At 39.8% G+C, this 22,313-nt stretch overlaps 1 protein-coding gene and 2 long non-coding RNA genes across 3 annotated transcripts in view; 2 read left to right on the top strand and 1 right to left on the bottom strand.

Annotated features, from left to right (window-relative positions):
• Positions 1-1,769: 1,769 nt before the first annotated feature.
• On the top strand, positions 1,770-6,003 carry LOC146754069 (putative COBW domain-containing protein 7). The gene is made up of 5 exons (XM_085529553.1): positions 1,770-1,865; positions 2,740-2,808; positions 2,911-2,976; positions 4,443-4,572; positions 5,177-6,003. The coding sequence occupies exons 1-5, from the start codon at positions 1,791-1,793 to the stop codon at positions 5,248-5,250; spliced, it is 414 nt and encodes a 137-aa protein (XP_085385679.1). The 5' UTR covers positions 1,770-1,790; the 3' UTR covers positions 5,251-6,003.
• A 3,784-nt stretch (positions 6,004-9,787) lies between these two features.
• On the bottom strand, positions 9,788-12,595 carry LOC146754068 (uncharacterized). Its single transcript, XR_014939632.1, has 2 exons — positions 10,952-12,595; positions 9,788-10,192 (listed from the first exon to the last, which is right to left on the bottom strand). It is a non-coding gene; the product is annotated as an uncharacterized LOC146754068 (long non-coding RNA).
• A 224-nt stretch (positions 12,596-12,819) lies between these two features.
• Positions 12,820-22,313, top strand: part of LOC146754065 (uncharacterized) — a 51,869-nt gene continuing 42,375 nt past the window's right edge. Inside the window, exon 1 of the long non-coding RNA XR_014939617.1 lies at positions 12,820-12,869. This is a non-coding gene — a long non-coding RNA (uncharacterized LOC146754065). The remainder of the gene's footprint in view (positions 12,870-22,313) is intronic.

The following is a 22,313-nucleotide window of genomic DNA, read 5'->3' as shown; positions in this document are numbered from 1 at the left end:
ACTTGCAGGCCATCAAACTAGCACACTTCTCTAAGAGGCTGTTGCCATAGCATCTGTCCAGCCTCTTCTCAGCATCCTTATTTTCTGAGATCTAGAGAAAAGGAGGAAAGAAGACACCAGATGAAAGATGCACAGCAAGGCTGCTGTGCCTGTAGGATGTATTCATAATGTTTGAGCTAGTTGGTGTGAGAATACAAGGACTGTACAGAGCAGCAGCTGTGGAGCAAGATAAACAGCATGAGAACCAAGGCCACCTCTAGAAGAAAGAATGGCTCGTGGCTCTGATTGGATAAGTGCCCTCATGAACGGCTGAAGAGTGTTTGTGGAATGCTCTGCTGACGTGTGAAGGTGTATGGGAAAGCTAGAAAAAGAAAAGTAGTGAAGGTATAGAAGTGATGTGAGAACTTGTAATGAACGGCTTGGGTCATTCCCATCTGAGTTTGTGCATCAGACGCTGCAAACAGCTGCGTGGGGCAAATGGAGCCGAGGTGGAGTGAGCCCTCGGCCAGCAGTGCCGCCCAACCGCACTATGGGGAGATTGTTTAGCGCACCCGCCCCGCTCTGTGGGACAGAAGGTGAGCAGTTGGGAACCACAGGGAGTTTGATAACGAGGGAGCGACAGGTATGTCTGCAAGTGGAATCACAGAATCACAAGGTTGGAAAGGACCTACAGTATCATCTAGTCCAACTGTCCACCCCTTACCATACCTACAGAAAACCACTAAACCAGATCTCCTAGCTCCCTATCCAGATGCCTCTTGAACACTGCCAGTGATGTCGACTCCTCCACCTCCCTGGGCAGCCATTCCAGTGCCTGACCACTCTCTGAGACAAAAAGTTCCTTATTATGTCCAGTCTAAACCTCATCTGATACAACTTGTGGCCATTTCCTTGGGCCCTGTTAGTTGCCTGGCAGAAGAGGCCAAAGTCCTCATCACAACCTCCCTTCAGGAAGTTGTAGAGTGCAATGAGGTCTCCCCTGAGCTTCCTTTTCTCCAGGCTAAACAATCCCACCTCCCTGAGCCATTCCTCACAAGACTTGTGCTTCAGACGCCTCACAAGTTTAATTGCCCTTCTCTGGACATGTTCCAGGGCTTCCATGTCTTTCTTGTAGTGAGGAACCCAAAACTGGACAGAGTACTTGAGATGCAGCCTCACCAGAGCTGAGTACAGAGGGATGACTACATCTTTGGTCCTGCTGGCCACACTATTTCTAATACAGGCCAGGATGCTGTTGGCCTTCTTGGCCACCTGCGCACACTGTTGGCTCATGTTCAGCCAAGCATAAACCAACATCCTCAGGTCCCTTTCCTCTTCACAGTCATCCAGCCACTCAGCCCCATGCCTGTAGCGCTGCATGGGGCTATTGTGGCCAAAGTGCAGGACCCGGCACTTGGCCTTGTTGAACCTCATCCCATTCACCTCAGCCCAGCGATTCAGCTTATCCAGATCCCCCTGGAGGGCCTCCCTACCCTCAGGCAGATCAACACCACCTCCCAACTTGGTGTCATATGCAGACTTACTGAGGGTACACTGAATTCCCTTATCCAGGTCATCAGTGAAGATGTTAAACAAAATGGGCCCTAGCACTGACCCCTGGGGGACACCACTTGTAACGGGTCACCAGCTGGACTTAAATCCATTAACCACTACCCTCTGGGCATGACCCTCGAGCCAGTACCTAACCCAAAGAAGGGTACACCTGTCTAGACCACAGGACGTCAGTTTCCTCAGGAGAATACTGTGAGAGACTGTGTTTGAGATAATGACACTGCATCCATCCAGTGCAAATGCAACATCTGCTTGTTTACAGCTTGCAGAAAAAATTCGAGAGTATGAAGACAACAGATGCACATCTCGACAAGGTAATTACAACAAGCACTGCTTCAGTCTCGCTGTTAGAAGATAGTTCAGGATAACTGCAACCATGGCATACTAATCATCTTATTTTTTCAGAAGGTTTCAGGTAGAGAATAGTATGTTTAAGATCTCTGGAATATTACACTGAATGCCATGTACTTTGATACAGATAGATAGTAAATGTATATACTGAGTTCTGCTTTCAAATATGGCTTAAGAGTTCTATTGTTGGAAACAGTGTTCTTGTACATGGAGAGCATTACTACAACAGACAAGTAATACTATTCTTTTCAATATTTGCCTTTATTGAGCAATTGAGATTTGAGAATTGAGCCCTATACTTACACCTGGTATTTATCCCGTAGGTCGAAATGATGTCAGTGTTTGTAGATATTGGGGAATTGCTGTTCACAACTTTGCATTACTTAAGGTGTTAGAGAGACACATTCTGTGAGTGCTTCCCTTCGTTTTTACACAGAAAATCAACAGATCAACCTGTAACAGTGAATTAGGTTTTCCTATAAATTTGATATAAATCCTATAATCGCACGTGTGCTAGAAGGTTAGGAATGTGAAATGCTTTGTTTATCCAGATATGTAACCCAGCTTTTATTTATGTCAGGGTAGAATCTTCTCTCTTGCTCTGTGCAATAAAACAATCCTTGCATATTACAGTTTAAATTGCATTTTTATCTTGGTGATTGTGTTTTATTTAGAGAGAAAATACAGTATTTTGTCTGTTTTGTGGTTTTGATTTTTAATAAATAATTGAAGGGGAAAGGGTCTGGCCTGTCACTCCTTTAGAGTATAAGCAGTTGTGTGCTAAATGCTGCTTTTAAGCATCTATCTTGTCTGTCTTGTGTGTCTTTCCATTTACAGGACATAGTGACAGTAACACTTGAAGTCCTAGGAAATATTAAGGAAGAAAACCTTAATCTCTTTATACAGGTAAATATTAATACATCGCAGTCAAGTGCGAAATCATTGTGTCCTTTTGTAGAAAATCATCTTACGCTGTTCTATTTGTGAAAACATTTTTCCTCTTTGTAGAATCTTCTGTGGGAAAAGAATGTGAAAGATAGGACTGGATGTACCATGGATGTCATAAGACTGAAGGTTTGCCTGAAACTTCCAACCTCTTTGTTTTGTGCTTTCCCTCTTTTTAAATGGAAAGAAACTGCAGTGTATTGTCAGCAACATACAGGTCAAAGAGCAGACAAAAGAGAGAACATCAGTTTGTCATTGATCCATGTAGAGACACTTAAATAGCTGCTGGCCAATGAGACCACTCAAGGTAGCTGACAGAGAAGCAAACCACAGTACTACTTGCTGTGTAGTGAAAGGGGAGACTTGCAGTCCCAAACATGAGTGGGACAGGATTAATGATCAGGACATAAGTGAAAGGAGGTGATGTTTTCCTCTCCTTTGCTCTGAAAGGTCTCATCCATTTCACCTAGATGGCTCCTTAGTTAGGGATGTAGTTACAGGTTTCTGTCCATGATTACAGTTATTGGCATAATAAACAGAAGTTTAATTGAGTGTAACAATGCAGCACAATGCTAGTTATGGTCCACCTAAAATTTTTTGATTACATCAGACTGCAGTTTTAAAGATGTGATTTACACATAAGTGTATTCATCCCCGTGTAGGATTCATTGCATAGTTCTGAGGTGAACGTTGGTGATGCTTGAGGATATACTTTCATTTTCCTTAAACCACAAAGCTAAGTAAATGATAAAAAAGTCGATTGTATGATTAGACAAGGTCTAAGGAAAACAATCAAATGTGCTGTGATTTGTTTCCTGAGAACATATGTGTGTCACAGGCAGCAAGGTAATTATTTCTACTTCACTGGAAGAAAGGTTTATTTCTTGACAAGTAGAACAACAGCAGCATAAAGCCGGCAGTGCTGATGCACTTCAAGCTGTCTGTTGTACTCATTAGCTGTACTGCTGATTAGAAGTATGCTTCTGTTGTACTGAGCTTTGGGATCCAAGTAATATTTACATTCTATTTTAGACAGTTTTCAAGTGATGAAAACTCTTTTAGTGCAACATTTGGCATGTGAGTTAATGGACTTAGTTTTGAAAGTATTCCATTGTTAATTCCATTGATAGTCATTTCACCACACAGATATTTGTTCTTTCTCTGCTATTGAGAGATTCTGTTTCAAGACAGTGTAAGTGTTAAGCATGAGAACTCAGTGGGAACAGACTCAGCATTTTTGCCTATTTTACATCACCTTGGACAGGTGATGAGGCTTTCATAGAGACATATATCATACATACAATCAAAGTGGCATGGTAGGAGATGACATTTAAATTTGCACAAATATTCCAAGTAACCGTCCAAATGAGAAGCTGAAGGCAGAGTATAGCAAAGTATAATTATTAATTGTAAGAATGGTTGTTACAAGAGATGACTCTGTTGCATTGTTATTTTGATCAACCTCTGCATAGTTGTCAGAGGTTTTTCCCTGCTTTGTGTACTTGTAATATTGTCTTCTTTTTTTTTTTTTTCTCCATAAGTATTTTGTTTTTAAAGGTTTGTTTATATACTCTAAGAGTTATTTTTCTGGTAAGGGACTCGTATCTATTCAAGGCAAATCTCATCAAGAGATAGTCCAAGGTGTCCATGAGGTGTATGATCTGGAAGAGACTGCAATAGAATGGAAAGAAGATGAAAAAAGAACCAATAGACTCGTTTTAATTGGTATGAGTAACTTTGTGCCTTTTTCTGTAACTTTAAGGAGCTTTTTCTTTCAGCAGCAGTCAAGTTAACCTGTCCAGTGGGAAGCAGCCACCCCGTACTAGTCAGATTAACTGCAGTTATGATGTTCTGAGTAACCTCCAGTCCATGCTCTGTCCATGAAAACCCCCTGCACTTTCTTTAAGCAGCTGAGAGCAGATGTGCTGTCCTTTGTAGTTGAATAAAATAAAATACCAGGTATTCAGAAATTATGTAAGCATACTGGGGATTATTTTAAAAACAAATAATTGCTAATACGTTCGTGGGAATGCTTTGAGTATTTGATCACATAATCAATAACTGTGAAGATGATGAAGTCATTAAAGCATACAAAGTCAGGTTCGTTTCTGAAAATCTTATAATGCTGAGTTCCGTATTTCTTGAAATCTGTTTTTTTAAATAAAATTAGTGTGGTTTCCTGCAGCTTAGTTTTGATAAAGTACTATTTTAACTCATTGGTAGAGTAAGTATCTTCTCTGGTGAGAAACCTGACAGGCTTCTGCTTGCAGGAATGGATTTTTGTAATACGCTCTACAATACAGTTAGCTAATCTTTTTTCTCTTTGCAGGTAGGAACCTGAATAAAGAGATCATCAAAGAAGTATTCATAGGAACTGTGACAGAGAAGCATGAAAACAGTTGACACTGGACTATAAACAGGATGAAGTCTTGTGCTTAAATCTGCAAGTATTTATGATAAGAAGGACTGAATGACACACCATGTTGTAGTAGTTCCTTTTTCTGCTTCCAGTCTACTGGACAGTTAAACTCCTGAGCCCTGCTAAGAATCCCAGCTCACCTACTGTTGAAAGGTTGGCTCTTATGGTCTAGATTAAACACAAAAAGATTCTAGCATCTTGAATTAGGCTTAATTTATGCCGGTGAATTCATTTGGCTTTGCAGAAGTACCAATAGGCAGAAACTTGTTTCTTTTGTATGGGAAAAGAGGCCATAAATTACAGTATGTGAGTGTCATGGTTTAATAATTTTGTAATTTTGCTATCGGTATTCCACATCATAACATCATATAAAGCACAAATAATTTTACTGAATATACAACTTACAGAAGAAGACTACATCTCCCAGAGAACATCACGGTCAGAGATAAGTCACGGGACCTGGACACTGTATTATCTGACTCCCAGGCTGGACTGACGTTTTTTGAGTTCTGTCGTTCAGGGGAGTGTGTGGGAGCCTTCAGCCGTTTTGCCTAGAGTTTTACAGTAGGCCTCTCGGTTTTGGGACTCATTCTCTCTCCTATTTTGCTTGATTCGTTAGCTTAATTTCAATTATATTATATTGTGCCTCTTGAACACTGCCAGAGGTTGGTTTATGCCAGTCATGTAATCACAATAAAAAGTATTTAGTATTGGCTATTAAACTTCCTTGCATAGCTTTCCGCTTGTTCTTTGATTTTTAAATGCATGCAACCATCCCCGGTAACAAATCTGTTTTATAAATGAAAGCAAGATGTGCAGCCAGTCCCCACACAGCAGCTGTCCCCCCAGGCCTCTCTTCTCAGTTCTGCTGTTTGGTTTTTTTCCACATGATTTCATACTTTATGGAATGTCGCTCTGGCCATTTTAGGTCAGTGGTTCTGGTTCTGTCCCATTCTAGCTCTTTGTGTCAGCAGCAGCCCCTTGCTGGCAGGACAGTCCGAGGTGCTGCTCAGCAACAGGTGACATACTGCTGTGCTACCAACATAGTTTTTCTCCTTAAGCCAAAACAGCATCGTACCAGACACTGGGAAGAAAATCAGCTCTGTCCAGCTGAAACCAGGACACCATCAGAGGCGAACTGATTCATCGTGTCATAAGTATTAGGTAGCTTGAAGAAGCTTCCACAAACCAGGAACTAATGTAAGGTGAAAAGAACGACTTCATGATAGTGTTACTGTTAAGAATCAAAGAATCACAGAATATCCTGCACAGGAAGGGACTGACACCCTGCTTTACACACGAGCACCCCAGAATGGAAACCCTGGGGCTGAGAGCATAGTCCAGATCCCCTCCCCTCCCCTCTTTGCTTTTCTTTTCGGTACATTAAATGGGCATGGGGGGAGGGGACAGCACCGGAGGGGAGGTACCTTCCACCCTACCACAGCCCACCGATGAGATTGGGACTTAATTTTTTTCTCCTTGTTGAAACTCTCTCGTTGTTGTTTAGTGTCACTGGGTTCATTAAACTGCCGTTCGGTCTCAGATCGTTCTTTTTTTTATATTTTTCCTTCCTAGATCCAATCACAATCTCCCTTCCTTTCCCCTCTCTCCGAGCACACGTAGCCGGGCCAGGCCTGGCCACCGCACCATGCAGTTAGAGAGGGGAGGTACTTTTGTTCCTTCTCTGCCCGGGTTTGTTCCCGCTGTCACGGAGTGAGCTCTACAGAGAACTCTGTGACATCTACAAAGAGCAGCCTCTGCAAAACCAAAGTGCTTGAGCAGCGCTGTGTGCTGGGTATGTGCTTGGCATCTGTCGTTGTGACAAATTTGCATGTTTTCCATGGCAGGAAGCAGAGATGCTGTTCCAGAGGCAAATCACAGTGATTTGATGACCTCTGCACCCTCCCCAAAATCTCCTACATGAAATCACCTTTCCAAAGCACCATTTCCTCCACTGCTCTTTACTTACTGCCGTTTTCCAGGTCTCCTTAAACCCCAGAATAAACACAGTACCTCTGGATCTTATCTCCTGTCATGCTGAGTTTTCAGGAATTAGACCTGGGAGAAGTTGTACTGAGGGACGTGGTTTAGTGAGAACTCTTGGTGATGGGTGGATGGTTGGACTGGGCGATCCCATGGGTCTTTTCCAGTCCTGGTGATTCTGTGATTCCGTGATTCTGTGCTGGAGCAACAGGAGAAGCCAACGGGGAAAATCAAGGGAAATACCTAAAAGGAATTAAGGAGTTATCCTTTAAGGAAGTGAGAAGACCAGCTACCCAGCTGAAGTGCTTCTACAGCAATGCACACAGCTTGGGAAACAAACTGGAGGAGCTGGAAGCTACTGTGCTCCTGTAAAACCACAATATAGTTGCTGTCACCAAAACCTGGTGGGATGATTATATTGACTGGAGTGAACAGTGAAGCAGGAAACAGATGCTCTGCTGGAATTTGGAAGAAAGGGGGGGGTAAATGGGGGATAGTTAAAGGTAGTTTACAGAAACAAGGAAGGGAAACTTAAAGGTAGTTTATAGAAATAAGTAAAGGAAACTTAAAGGTTACAAGTAAAAGAAACAAGGGGCCTGGGAGAGCAGGGAGGATGCAGATAAGGAGTGAGACCTCACAGACGACATCAGGCAAGGAGGAGAATAGATATTGTAAATACCAGAAGAGGAGTTGCATCCCCCTGATAAGAACAAGAGGGGGTCTGCATGCTAAAGAACTATTGAATATGTATCAGAATTCCAAGAACTATTGACTATGTATTAGAATTCTGAGAAATCATTGACTATGTATTAGAATTCCAAGAAATCATTGACTCTGTATTAGATGTACCTATATCTGTGTCACGATTTTACAATTCGGGGTGCAAGTTTGGTGGAGCTATCCCCCTTGCACCCGGCGCTGGAATAAACATACCTGCTTTATAACCCATCTCTGGATTATAGAGTTTTATTCTGCAAGTTAGGAGTGTGCCTATTGGTGGCTACAAGCAGTTCAGAAGGCACAGGTGAGGAAGGAAGGAGTGGGCATTTCTACCTACACAGGAAAGAACAGAATGTGAAGAGCTGTCCCTAAAGAAGTCATATGGGTGACAGTTAGAGATCAAGGCAGGAAAGGGAGCCTTGTGAGCGGTGTCTACTATAGGCCACCTGATCAGTCAGAGCCTGTTATTAGGCTCAGGAAAGCCAAAACCCTGCTTGAATTGAACTTCACAAGGGATGCCACAAAGAACACGTAACTCTTCTACATGTACCTCAACCAGAAAAAGAAAATCCAGGAGGGCGTAACCCCCTTGTCAGTGACACACGCAGGCCTGTACAACAGACGAGGAGAAGGATGAGGAACTCAGCAACTTTTTTTGCCTTGGTCTTCTCTGAAAACTGCTAACCACACAGTCCTCAAACTTTGGGTTTGGTAGGAGGGGGTTTTGGAATCTACATCCGCACTGTAAGCAAAGATCAGGTTCATGAGCACCTGAGGAATCTGAACATCCACAAGTCTATGGGTCCCAAGGAGAAGCATCCCAGCCTCCTTGTCCTATAGCTTTCCAAATTGCATCTGCAGCCCGTTGTTATATTGTTGTTATATTCTGGCTACAGTAGTGCCAGCTGTAGCCAGAAATCCATTGGCTTTGAACGATGCCATCAGCCAGCAGACCCTTGCAGCATAATGCTTAACCTCTCTCCTAGTGAGGATATGCAGGAGGGGTCCGATAATTGCCTGTTCTTCAGCAAATGTGCTCTACCCCATCCTGCCCTCGGCTGAGTTCACCACTCCAATGATCAGTGATTTCTTTATCCCAGGTCAGTCCAGCTGACCCGCTCCTGCTGAGGTCTCTCTCTGCGTCGCTGTGCTGGTCCTGATATCACATCGGGGTCACTGTTTACTGGGAAACCTGCAGGTAGGGGATATTTTGAGGGCGGGGATGACTTGCATCTGGGGGATTTGGGGCTGGGGGGAGTCAGGAGCAGTTTTTCGAGACCACCCAAGAGCATGACTGAGCCATGTCCGTGTGTCCGCAGGCCGGCAGACAGTGCTTGCGGTGGAGGAAATGGTGGCAGCGAGCAGCAGCACTGAAGCCAGGTAGGTCCTGTGAGGGCCAGCCCATGCCCCAGACCTGTCCAGGAGCATCCATCTCCAGGCTGGGCTGAGCCTCTGGGAGCAGCTGAGCCCTGTTCATGGTTCACATATATCAGCACCAATGTTCCTTTTAAACTTTAATAGTTTTATTTAGAAAGGATGTGCCTGGCTCAGAGCATCTCTGGAGCTCCTGTTCCCCTGTGGCTCAGTGACCTTCCCTGTTTTACAGGTGCCAAGAAACACTGCAAGCCATGGAGGCGCTGCAGTAAGGCTGACCAGGAGCTCCAGCAGCTGCTGCTGTCGGAGCTACCTGAGCTCAGGCCTGTGCTGGGCCCTGACTTCCTGCAGGCAGCCTGGAAGGATCTGGAGGAGCTGGTGGAGCGGAACAGCCTGCCATGTCACTGCTGCAGTGTTGGAAGTAACCGCGGGAGACGAGTCTCATACTATCATGGTCAACAGGTCTCATTTATTAGGTGTAACAGCATCTTATTTATACAGTCAGTAATAAGCTCTTGCATATTGCAAAAGTAAAGCTCAGGATTGGTGGGTTACATATTACTTCATCTGACCTTTGTGGTTAGCTTTATAGTTACTTTTTCTTCACAGCTATGTCTATACATTGCTACACATCTTGTTTTTCCCTTAGGCCGTTGTTGCCTCTAGATACGTATTCTGTCTTTAGCTACATATCCTGTCTTTCACATCCTGATTTCCCCTCAGCTGCTGCCTCCAGTCACGTACCTTCTCTTACAACTTAACTAATGGAATTTCATCATGTCCTTTCTCACGAAGCCATTCTGCATAAACACTCTCCACACTGCAGTTCAGCTGAGATCCAAAGCTGCACTGGAAAAGGCAACATGGATTCCTTGAAAGCAGCCAGCAGAGCACAGGCAAAGCTGATGCCAGTCTGCCCCACTGGATGCCTGTGGTGCGCTGATACCTACAAAGCCCTCACGGTCCATATGGCCCGGAAAAGCCTGGAAGTGCGCATGGCCGCCCTGCCCAAATTGCTCTTGATCTCCCATCAGCTGGCACGGGAAACACAATGCAGCCATGTCCTGCCCAAGCCCATCAAGCCAGGGCAGACCCAGGCCAAGGGCAAATGCATTGCAGGCAACGTTCTCAAGAAGAAACAGAAGAGTGACCGTGGTGTACCCAGCCCTGGAGATTTCCCCATACTGGTGCCATGCCCCCCCCCTATATTCTGCTGCCCTGGAATGTGGGTCAAGCCAGGAAGACCATCCAGCAGAAGGCTCAGATTCACAGCCAGGGCCAGGCTGAGGCACAGGAGCATCCCCAGAAGCAGTGCTGCCCCCAGGAGTCGGCAGAGATTGCTTTGCCTCCGAGCCACGCAGCAGACAAGGAGCAAGAGCATCCCACAGCTACCATAGCGCTTCCTGGCTCAGACAACATCAAAGATAAAGGATGCCAGCTGTCAGACAGACTGTGCAAGCTTTTGCATGACTGACATCAAATCCAGGAGCCAGTGCGTCAGCAAAGCGCATGCTGTCATCTCAAAGCTGCAGCTCGGTCATAAAACCTTTGGGAAGCTCTCCATGCACATGGCCAGAAAATGCCTGGAGATAAAGCTTTGCTGCTTACCTGAGTTAATGCAGAAGTCCATGTGGCGGCAGCGTGGGATGTCCCTCACCCGCCCAGCTGGCACCATGGCATCAAAATCCCAGCTGGATCACAGATACTTCCCCAGCCATCTGGCTCGGTTCCTGAATAAGACACGCGAGAACCTGGAGCAGCACATCCGCTCCCTGAAGTTGAAGCGCTGTGAGAACCTCCTTATCTCAGCCAGTCCATCGAAGCCTGCAGTGTCCCAGGAGGAAGAATCTACCAGCTCGTATGTGACTGCAACATCCATGGCATCTTGGGCTGAGGTAGGCCTCAAAAAACAAAAGCAGCGGACCCTGTCGAAGAAGTCCCTGAGCAGAGGCAAAAGCAACTGGAACGCCGAAGTGAAGGGCACTGGCTTTCCAACTACCAGAGTAACGTTCTGGGGAGTGGAAGAGAAAACCACCACCTACCCCAATAAGCCTACCTAAATAAATATTTCTTTATCTATAAATAAATTTTTCTATATACCTAAATAAGTAAGTGCCTAAGAGCTTTCTCTATGAGGGCCTTCCTGGGGATTGAATGGGGAGATGGGCTCAGGAGGGAAGCTGTGTGTTCCACAGGAGGACATGCAGATGAGGACAAGCCCCGGCAAGGTGGCTGGAGCTTCTCCTCCCCTGTGGCCGTGCCCTGGGTGCAGCTTGGGGCTCTGTGACCCATCTGGAGGCACAGCACCAAGTCCTGACACTGCAAGGGGACTGCAGGCTCCCACAGCACCAGGAACAGCCTGTCAGCTCCTTCTGCAGGCTGGCACATTGAGGTGCTGCAAGGCAAGTCCTTTGGTCACCTTGGCCTGTGATCCAGGAGTCATCCCAGCCTGGTCTGTGGGGATGGGGATGGGGAAGGCAGCATGAAGCAGGGATGACCAAGGCTGCAGAATAGCGTCCATTGCCCTCCCAGCACAGGCAGCCACCAAAGAGCTCCCTTGCACTGGCCACACCGTGCATATGGAAAGAATAGGGTTCTTGCACTGCTGATGCAGCTTCTGGTCAATCCAACTTATCTGACCGTAGCTTCTGTTCTCTTAGGCAGCCTGGAAGGCCAAGCATATCCTGGGCTGAATTAGAAAAGGCGTGGCCAGCAGGGGAAGGGAAGTGATTGTCTCCCTCCTGTGAGGCCCCATCTGCATCACTGCATCAATAGACAAGGGAAGAGTCACCAATGCCTATCTGTCTTGACTTCTGTAAGGACATGGAGATTTTGGAAAGGGTCCAGAGTAGGGCCACGAAGATGATCAGGGGGCTGGAGCACCTCCCCTATGAGGACAGGCTGAGGGAGTTGGGCTTGTTCATCCTGGAGAAGAGAAGGCTGTGGGGTGACCTCATTGCAGCCTTTCAATACCTGAAGGGAACTTACTCCCAGGAGGGGAGTAAACTCTTCGAAAGGGCTGACAATAGCAGTACATGGGGAAATGGTTTTAAGTTAAATGAGGGAAGATTTAGGTTGGATGTTAGGGGGAAGTTCTTCACTAGGAGAGTGGTTAGGCCCTGGAACAGGCTGCCCAGGGAAGTTGTGGATGCCCCGTCCTTGGAGGTGTTCAAGACCAGGTTGAATGGGGCCCTGGGCAACCTGATCTAGTAAATGTGTATGTTTGGTGGCCCTGCTAGGCAGCGGTGTTGGAACTACATGATCGTTGAGGTTCCTTCCAACCCAGGTCATTCTGTGATTCTGTGATTCTGTAAGGCGTTTGGCACAGTAATTCACAACATCCTTCTCTCCACATTGGGAAGATATAAATTTGATTGGTGAACTTTTCTATGAATGAAGAATTGGATGTAGGATTGGGTCCAGAGAGAGCTGGTCAGTGGCTCAATGTCTGGATGGAGTTTGGTGATGATTGGTGTCTGCTCTACAAAACTGACAGAACAACACCGTTTTTATCAGGACACACTGTGTAAGATTTACTTTTTCTTTTATTATTTATTTTTTAATTTTTTTCCTTTGCCAAAGAAAAGTGGGAGTGTCATCAGCTTTTCCATAGCACAGGATCAGCTTAAGTCAAGGTAATCCTGATACGCTTCAGAGTCAGACACTGTCACAGCAGCTAAAGTCATCATGAGTCCCAAAGTGAGATACACCAAAATAAAGAGAAACCTGGACACCTGAGAAATCCAAAACATGGCTGATCCTTTTATTTGTCTTTTTCCATTTTTCCCCTCTCTTCATTTACTATTCCTCTGCCTTTTTTTATTTCTTTTTTTTTTCTATTTCTTCTCTTTCTCTTCTCTACTTCTTTTCCTCTTTTCTTTTCTCTTCTTTTCTCTTCTTTTCTCTTCTTTTCTTTCCTCTTCTCTTCTCTTCTCTTCTCTTCTCTTCTCTTCTCTTCTCTTCTCTTCTCTTTTCTTTTCTTTCTTTTCTTTCCTCTTTTCTTTTCTTTCTTTTCTTTCCTCTTTTCTTTTCTTTTCTTTTCTTTTCTTTTCTTTTCTTTCCTTTCCTTTCCTTTCCTTTCCTTTCCTTTCCTTTCCTTTTCTTTTCTTTTCTTTTCTTTTCTTTTCTTTTCTTTTCTTTTCTTTTCTTTTCTTTTCTTTTCTTTTCTTTTCTTTTCTTTTCTCTTTCCTTTCCTTTCCTTTTCTTTATTTTCCTTTTCTTTATTTTCCTTTTCTCTTCTCTTCTCTTCTCTTCTCTTCTCTTCTCTTCTCTTCTCTTCTCTTCTCTTCTCTTCTCTTCTCATTTTCTCTACTTTTCTTCTCTTTTCCTTTTTTCTTTTCTTTTCTTTTCTTTTCTTTTCTTTTCTTTTCTTTTCTTTTCTTCTCTTCTCTTCTCTTCTCTTCTCTTCTCTTCTCTTTTCTTTTCTTTTCTTTTCTTTTCTTTTCTTTTCTTTTCTTTTCTTTTCTTTTCTTTTCTTTTCTTTTCTTTTCTTTTCTTTTCTTTTTCCTCTATATCCTCCCCTCCTTTCCCCTCCTTTCCCCTCCTTTCCCCTCCTTTCCCCTCCTTTCCCCTCCCATCCCCTGCCCTCCTCACCCCTCCCCTTTTTTTCCTTCTTTTTCTTTTTCTTCCCCCTTTTCATCTTTTTCTAATTCTTCTCCAATTCTTCTTCCCTACCTTCATTTTTTTTCTTGTCCTGCTTTTCTATTTATTTTCATTTTCATTCCATCTTTCTTAAAACTTAAAATCCTCTATCCCCTCTCCTCCTCTCCCACCCCCTCCCCTCCCCTTCCCTCACCTCCTGTCCTCTCCCTTCCCATCCTTACCCCTCCCCTCCCCCCTTTTTCTTTTTCTTCCCCCTTTTCATATTTTTCTAATTCTTCTCCAATTCTTCTTCTCTATCTTCATTTTTTCTTCTTCTGTCTTGCTTTTTTCTCTATTTTCATTTTCGTTGCAACGTTCTTAAAACTTTTCACATTCTTCATTATTTCTTGCTTTTCATCTTTCTTTTCTTTTTTTTCTATTCCTCTTCCTTTTCCTCTCCCATTTCCCCCCCTATTTTCTTTTGCTTTTGGTTCTCCTTACCCTATTTGTTTTTCTTTTCCTTCCCCAGTTTCTGTTCTCCTTTCTCTTTTTCTTCCCTATTTAATTTTCATTTTCTTCTATTTTCTTCCCTGTTTTCTTCCCTCTTTTTTCTCCCTTTATCTTTACTTTCCCCTTTTGTTTTTTGGTTTTTTGCCCTATTTCTTTTTCTTTACCCTTTTCTTCCCTATCTTCATTTAATTTTTCTTCTTTCTTGCTTTCTTTTTAATTTTCATTTTCTTTCCATTTTTCCTCCCCTTATTCTTTTTTATTTCTTGCTTTTCTTCTCTTTTTTCTTTTTTCCTCCTTTTTTTTTGTTTTTTCTTCCTACTTTTAAAAGCTTGATATCTTTTTTCTTATTTTCTTCCCCCCCCTTTTTTGTTCCCATATATTCTTTACTTCTTTTCCTCTTCCTTTTCCATTTCCCCCCCTATTTTCTATTGCTATTGGTTCTTCTTACCCTGTTTTTCTTTTGCTTCTCCCACTTCTGTTCTCTTTTTCGTTTTTCTTCCCTATTTCATTTTCATTTTCTCTTCCCCCTTTGCTTCCCTCCTTTTTCTTGCCCTTCTTTTTTTCTTCCCCTTTATGTTTCCCTTCTTATTTCTATTTCCTTTTCTTCTTTTCTTTTCTTTTCTTTTCTTTTCTTTTCTTTTCTTTTCTTTTCTTTTCTTTTCTTTTCTTTTTCTTTCCTTTTCTTTTCTTTATACCTTCTTTTCTATTTTCTTTTTCTTTTCTTTTCATCTTTTTTATTCTTTTTCATCCCTATTATCATTCTTGTCTATTTTCTTCCCTGTTTTCTTCCCTCTTTCTTCTTCCACTTTTATCTTTACTCTCCACTTTCTGTTTCCGTTTTTTTTCCTATTTATTTTTTTTTTTAACTTTTTGTTCCCTATCTTTTATTTTTCTCCTTTCATGCTTTTTTAATTTTCATTTTCTTTCCATTTTTCCTCCCCATTTCTCCGTCTTTTTTATTTCTTGCTTTTCTTCTCTATTTTCTTCCCCCCCCCCTTTTTTAACTTTTTTTCCTAGTCTTAAAAACGTCATAATTTATTTCATAGTTTCTTCCCTTCCCCCCCCCCCCCCTTTTTTTTTGTTCCCATTTATTTTTAATTTTTTTCCTCTTCCTTTTACATTCTCCCCCCCCCCGCCCCCTTCCATTTTTTATTTTTGGCTTTTGGTTCTTTTACACTATTAGTTTTTCTTTTGCTTCTCCCATTACTGTTCTTTTTTCCTTTTCTTCAATATTTAATGTTCTTATACTATTTTCTTCCCCCTTTCCTTCCCTCTATTTATTGCTCTCATTTTTTTATATCCCTTTATGATTCCCTTTTTTCCCTATTTATTTTAATTTACCCTTTTATTCCCTATCTTCATTTTATTTTTCTTCTCTCTTGCTTTCTTATTCATTTTCATTTTCTTCCCATTTTTCTTCCCCTTATCTCATTCTTTTTTATTGATTTCCTTTCCTTTCCTTTCCTTTCCTTTCCTTTCCTTTCCTTTCCTTTCCTTTCCTTTCCTTTCCTTTCCTTTCCTTTCCTTTCCTTTCCTTTCCTTTCCTTTCCTTTCCTTTCCTTTCCTTTCCTTTCCTTTCCTTTCCTTTCCTTTCCTTTCCTTTCCTTTCCATTCCTTTCCTTTCCTTTCCTTCCCTTTCCTTCCCTTTCCTTCCCTTTCCTTCCCTTTCCTTCCCTTTCCTTTCCTTCCCTTTCCTTCCCTTTCCTTCCCTTTCCTTCCCTTTCCTCCCCTTTCCTCCCCTTTCCTTCCCTTTCCTTCCCTTTCCTTTCATACTTTCCTTTGCTTTCCTTTCTTTTATAAATTCCCTTCTTTTATAATTCCCTTCCTTTGCATTATACCTACCTTCCCTTTATGTTCCTTAGCAGTTTCCTTTACACCTTCCTTTCCATTCCTTTTTTTAAAAATTAACCTCCCCTTTCCTTTTTTATATACTTCCATATCCTTGCAATTCTACATACATTGACTTTCCTTTATACATTGCTTACCTTTCCTTTCATTTATACATTCCTTTCCTTTCCTTTCATACTTACCTTGGCTTTCCTTTCTTTTATAAATTCCCTTCTATTTTAATTCCCTTCCCCTTGCATTATACCTACATTCCCTTTCTGTTCTGTAACATTTTCTTTTGGACCTTCCTTTCCATTACTTTTTTTTTTTAAAATTAACCTTTCCTTTCCTTTCTTATATACTTCCCTATCCTTACAATTCTACATACATTGACTTTCCTTTATACATTGCTTTCCTTTCCATTATATCTACCTTTCCTTTCTTTTTTATTCCCTTCCTTTCCCTTCCTTTATACTTACCTTTGCTTCCTTTCTTTTATACTTTCCCTTCCATTATACTTTCCATTCCTTTATACTTTCCTTTCCATTCCTATTTTTAAACTTACCCATTCCTTTCATTTATACTTTCTTATCCTTTCCAATATACTTACCTTTGCTTTCCTTCCTTTTATACATTCCCTTCCTATATACTTTCCTTTTCTTTATACTTTCCTTTCTTTTATATTTTCCTTTTCTGTATACTTTCCTTTCCTTTACACTTTCAATTCAATTCCTATTTTTAAACTTAGCCTCTCCCTTCATTTATACTTTCCTTTCCTTTCATACTTACCTTTGCTTTCCTTTCTTATATAAATTCCTTTCTTTTATAATTCCCTTCCCTTTGCATTCTACCTACCTTCCCTTTCTGTTCTGTAACATTTTCCTTTAGACCTTCCTTTCCATTCCATTACTTTTTTTTTTTTAAATTAACCTTTCCTATCCTTTTTTATATACTTCCCTAACCTTACAATTCTACATACATTGACTTTCCTTTATACATTGCTTTCCTGTCAATTATATCTACCTTCCCTTTCTTTTCTATTCCCTTCCTTTCCCTTCCTTTATACTTACCTTTGCTTCCTTTCTTTTATACTTTCCCTTCCATTATACTTTCCATTCCCTTATACTTTCCTTTCCATTCCTATTTTAAACTTACCCATTCCTTTCATTTATACTTTCTTATCCTTTCCAATATACTTACCTTTGCTTTCCTTTCTTTTATACTTTCCCTTCCTATATACTTTCCTTTTCTTTATACTTTCCTTTCCTTTATACTTTCCTTTTCTGTATACTTTCCTTTCCTTTACACTTTCATTTCAATTCCTATTTTTAAACTTAGCCTCTCTTTTCATTTATACTTTCCTTTCCTTTCATACTTACCTTTGCTTTCCTTTCTTTTATAAATTCCCTTCTTTTATAATTCCCTTCCCTTTGCATTATACCTACCTTCCCTTTCTGTCCTGTAACATTTTCCTTTAGACCTTCCTTTCCATTCCTTTTTTTTTTTTTTAAATTAACCTTTCCTTTCCTTTTTTATATACTTCCCTTTCCTTACAATTCTACATACATTGACTTTCCATTATACTTCGCTTTCCTTTCCATTATATCTACCTTTCCTTTCTTTTCTATTCCCTTCCTTTCCCTTCCTTTATACTTACCTTTGCTTCCTTTCTTTTATACTTTCCCTTCTTTTATACTTTCCATTCCCTAATACTTTCCTTTCCATTCCTATTTTTAAACTTACGCATTCCTTTCATTTATACTTTCTTATCCTTTCCAATATACTTACCTTTGCTTTCCTTTTTTTTATACTTTCCCTTTCCCTTTCTTTATTCATTCTTTTCCTTTACACTTTCATTTCAATTCCTATTTTTAAACTTAGCCTTTCCTTTCATTTATACTTTCCTTTCCTTTCATACTTACCTTTGCTTTCATTTCTTTTATAAATTCCCTTCTTTAATAATTCCCTTCCCTTTGCATTATACCTACATTCCCTTTTTGTTGTTTAACATTTTCCTTTAGACCTTCCTTTCCATTCCTTTTTTTTTTTTAATTAACCTTTCCTTACCTTTTTTGTATACTTCCCTATCCTTGCAATTCTACATACATTGACTTTCCTTTATACATTGCGTTCCTTTCCATTATATCTACCTTTCCTTTCTTTTCTATTACCTTCCTTTCCCTTCCTTTATACTTACCTTTGCTTCCTTTCTTTTATACTTTCCCTTCCTTTATACTTTCCATTACCTTATACTTTCCTTTCCATTCCTATTTTTAAACTTACCCATTCCTTTCATTTATACTTTCTTATCCTTTCCAATATACTTAACTTTGCTTTCCTTTCTTTTATACTTTCCCTTCCTTTATACTTTCCTTTTCTATATACTTTCCTTTCCTTTATACTTTCCTGTTCTGTATACTTTCCTTTCCTTTACTCTTTCATTTCAATTCCTATTTTTAAACTTAGCCTCTCCTTTCATTTATACTTTCCTTTTCTTTCATACTTACCTTTGCTTTCCTTTCTATTATAAATTCCCTTCATTTATAATTCCCTTCCCTTTGCATTCTACCTACCTTCCCTTTCTGTTCTGTAACATTTTCCTTTAGACCTTTCTTTCCATTCCATTTTTTTTTTAAAATTAACGTTGCCTTTCCTTTCTTATATACTTACAATTCTACATACATTGACTTTCCCTTATACATTGCTTTCCTTTCCATTATATCTACGTTTCCTTTCTTTTCTATTCCCTTCCTTTGCCTTCCTTTATACTTACCTTTGCTTCCTTTCTTCTATACTTTCCCTTCCTTTATACTTTCCATTCCCTTATACTTTCCTTTCCATTCCTATTTTTAAACTTACCTATTCCTATCATTTATACTTTCTTATCCTTTCCAATATACTCACCTTTGCTTTCCTTTCTTTTATACTTTCCCTTTCCTTTTCTGTATACTTTCCTTTCCTTTACACTTTCATTTCAATTCCTATTTTTAAACTTAGCCTCTCCTTTCATTTATACTTTCCTTTCCTTTCCTTTCATACTTACCTTTGCTTTCCTTTCTTTTATAAATTCACTTCTTTTATAATTCCTTTCCCTTTGCATTATACCTACATTCCCTTTCTGTTCTGTAACATTTTCCTTTAGACCTTCCTTTCCATTCCTTTTTTTTTTTTTAAATTAACCTTGCCTTTCCTTTTTTATATACTTCCCTATCCTTACAATTGTACATACATTGACTTTCCTTTATACATTGCCTTCCTTTCTATTATATCTACCTTCCCTTTCTTTTCTATTCCCTTCCTTTCCCATCCTTTATACTTACCTTTGCTTTCCTTTCTTTTATACTTTCCCTTCCTATATACTTTCCTTTTCTTTATACTTTCCTTTATACTTTCCTTTTCTGTATACTTTCCTTTCCTTTACACTTTCATTTCAATTCCTATTTTTAAACTTATCCTCTCCTTTCATTTATACTTTCCTTTCCTTTCCTTTCCTTTCCTTTCATACTTACCTTTGCTTTCCTTTCTTTTATAAATTCCCTTCTTTTATAATTCCATTCCCTTTGCATTTTACCTACCTTCCCTTTCTGTTCTGTATCATTTTCCTTTAGACCTTCCTTTCCATTCCTTTTTTTTTTTTAAATTAACCTTGCCTTTGCTTTTTTCTATACTTCCCTTTCCTTACAATTCTACATACATTGACTTTCCCTTACACATTCCTTTCCTTTCCATTATATCTACCTTTCCTTTCTTTTCTATTCCCTTCCTTTCCCTTCCTTTATACTTACCTTTGCTTCCTTTCTTTTATACTTTCCTTTCCTTTATACTTTCCATTCCCTTATACTTTCCCTTTCCATTCCTATTTTTAAACTTACCCATTCCTTTCATTTATACTTTCTTATCCTTTCCAATATACTTACCTTTTCTTTCCTTTCTTTTATACTTTCCTTCCTTTATACTTTCCTTATCTTTATACTTTCCTTTTTTTTATACATTCCTGTTCAGTATACTTTACTTTTCTTTATGCTTTCCTTTCAATTCCTATTTTTAAACTTAGCCTCTCCCTTCATTTATACTTTCCTTTCATTTCATACTTACCTTTGCTTACCTTTCTATCATAAATTCCCTTCATTTATAATTCCCTTCCCTTTGCATTATACCTACCTTCCCTTTCTGTTCTGTAACATTTTCCTTTAGACCTTTCTTTCCATTCCTTTTTTTTTTTTTTTAAATTAACCTTGCCTTTCCTTTCTTATATACTTCCCTATCCTTACAATTCTACATACATTGACTTTCGTTTATACTTTGCTTTCCTTTCCATTATATCTATTTTTCCTTTCTTTTCTGTTCCCTTCCTTTCCCTTCCTTTATAATAACCTTTGCTTCCTTTCTTTTATACTTTCCCTTCCTTTATACTTTCCATTCCCTTATACTTTCCATTCCTATTTTTAAACTTACCCATTCCTTTCCTTTGTACTTTCTTATCCTTTCCAATATACTCACATTTGCTTTCCTTTCTTTTATACTTTCCCTTCCTTTATACTTTCCTTTTCTTTATACTTTCCTTTCCTTTATACTTTCATTTTCTGAATACTTTCCTTTCCTTTACACTTTCATTTCAATTCCTATTTTTAAACTTAGCCTCTCCTTTCATTTATATTTTCCTTTCCTTTCCTTTCATACTTACCTTTGCTTTCCTTTCTTTTATAAATTCCCTTCTTTTATAATTCCCTTCCCTTTGCATTATACCTACCTTCCCTTTCTGTTCTGTAACATTTTTCTTTAGACCTTCCTTTCCATACCTTTTTTTTTTTTAAAATTAACCTTGCCTTTCCTTTTTTATATACTTCCCTATCCTTACAATTCTACATACATTGACTTTCCATTATACTTTGCTTTCCTTTCCATTATATCTACCTTTCCTTTCTTTTCTATTCCCTTCCTTTCCCTTCCTTTATACTTACCTTTGCTTCCTTTCTTTTATACTTTCCCTTCCTTTATACTTTCCATTCCCTTATACTTTCCTTTCCATTCCTATTTTTAAACTTACCCATTCCTATCATTTATACTTTCTTATCATTTCCAATATACTCACCTTTGCTTTCCTTTCTTTTATACTTTCCCTTTCCTTTTCTGTATACTTTCCTTGCCTTTACACTTTCATTTCAATTCCTATTTTTAAACTTAGCCTCTCCTTCATTTATACTTTCCTTTCCTTTCCTTTCATACTTACCTTTGCTTTCCTTTCTTTTATAAATTCCCTTCTTTTATAATTCCATTCCCTTTGCATTTTACCTACCTTCCCTTTCTGTTCTGTATCATTTTCCTTTAGACCTTCCTTTCCATTCCTTTTTTTTTTTAAAATTAACCTTGCCTTTGCTTTTTTCTATACTTCCCTTTCCTTACAATTCTACATACATTGACTTTCCCTTACACATTCCTTTCCTTTCCATTATATCTACCTTTCCTTTCTTTTCTATTCCCTTCCTTTCCCTTCCTTTATACTTACCTTTGCTTCCTTTCTTTTATACTTTCCCTTCTTTTATACTTTCCATTCCCTTATACTTTCCTTTCCATTCCTATTTTTAAACTTACGCATTCCTTTCATTTATACTTTCTTATCCTTTCCAATATACCTAACTTTGCTTTCCTTTTTTTTATACTTTCCCTTTCCCTTTCTTTATTCATTCTTTTCCTTTACACTTTCATTTCAATTCCTATTTTTAAACTTAGCCTTTCCTTTCATTTATACTTTCCTTTCCTTTCATACTTACCTTTGCTTTCATTTCTTTTATAAATTCCCTTCTTTAATAATTCCCTTCCCTTTGCATTATACCTACATTCCCTTTTTGTTGTTTAACATTTTCCTTTATACCTTCCTTTCCAATCCTTTTTTTTTTTTAATTAACCTTTCCTTACCTTTTTTGTATACTTCCCTATCCTTTCAATTCTACATACATTGACTTTCCTTTATACATTGCGTTCCTTTCCATTATATCTACCTTTCCTTTCTTTTCTATTACCTTCCTTTCCCTTCCTTTATACTTACCTTTGC

The sequence above is a fragment of the Coturnix japonica genome, chromosome Z (genome assembly GCF_054131305.1).
Source record: "Coturnix japonica strain WE chromosome Z, WE-NBRP24, whole genome shotgun sequence".
Classification (NCBI taxonomy): domain Eukaryota; kingdom Metazoa; phylum Chordata; class Aves; order Galliformes; family Phasianidae; genus Coturnix; species Coturnix japonica.
This window is presented reverse-complemented; position numbering and strand designations above follow the sequence as displayed.

Bases quoted from the DNA above. Each gene is read 5' to 3' on its own strand.
- LOC146754069 (XM_085529553.1), top strand. From the start codon at position 1,791: ATGCAACATCTGCTTGTTTACAGCTTGCAGAAAAAATTCGAGAGTATG. The intron at 1,866-2,739 runs GTAATTACAACA...TTCCATTTACAG, and splicing joins CAGATGCACATCTCGACAAG to GACATAGTGACAGTAACACT. The intron at 2,977-4,442 runs GTTTGCCTGAAA...TTTTCTGGTAAG, and splicing joins TGGATGTCATAAGACTGAAG to GGACTCGTATCTATTCAAGG.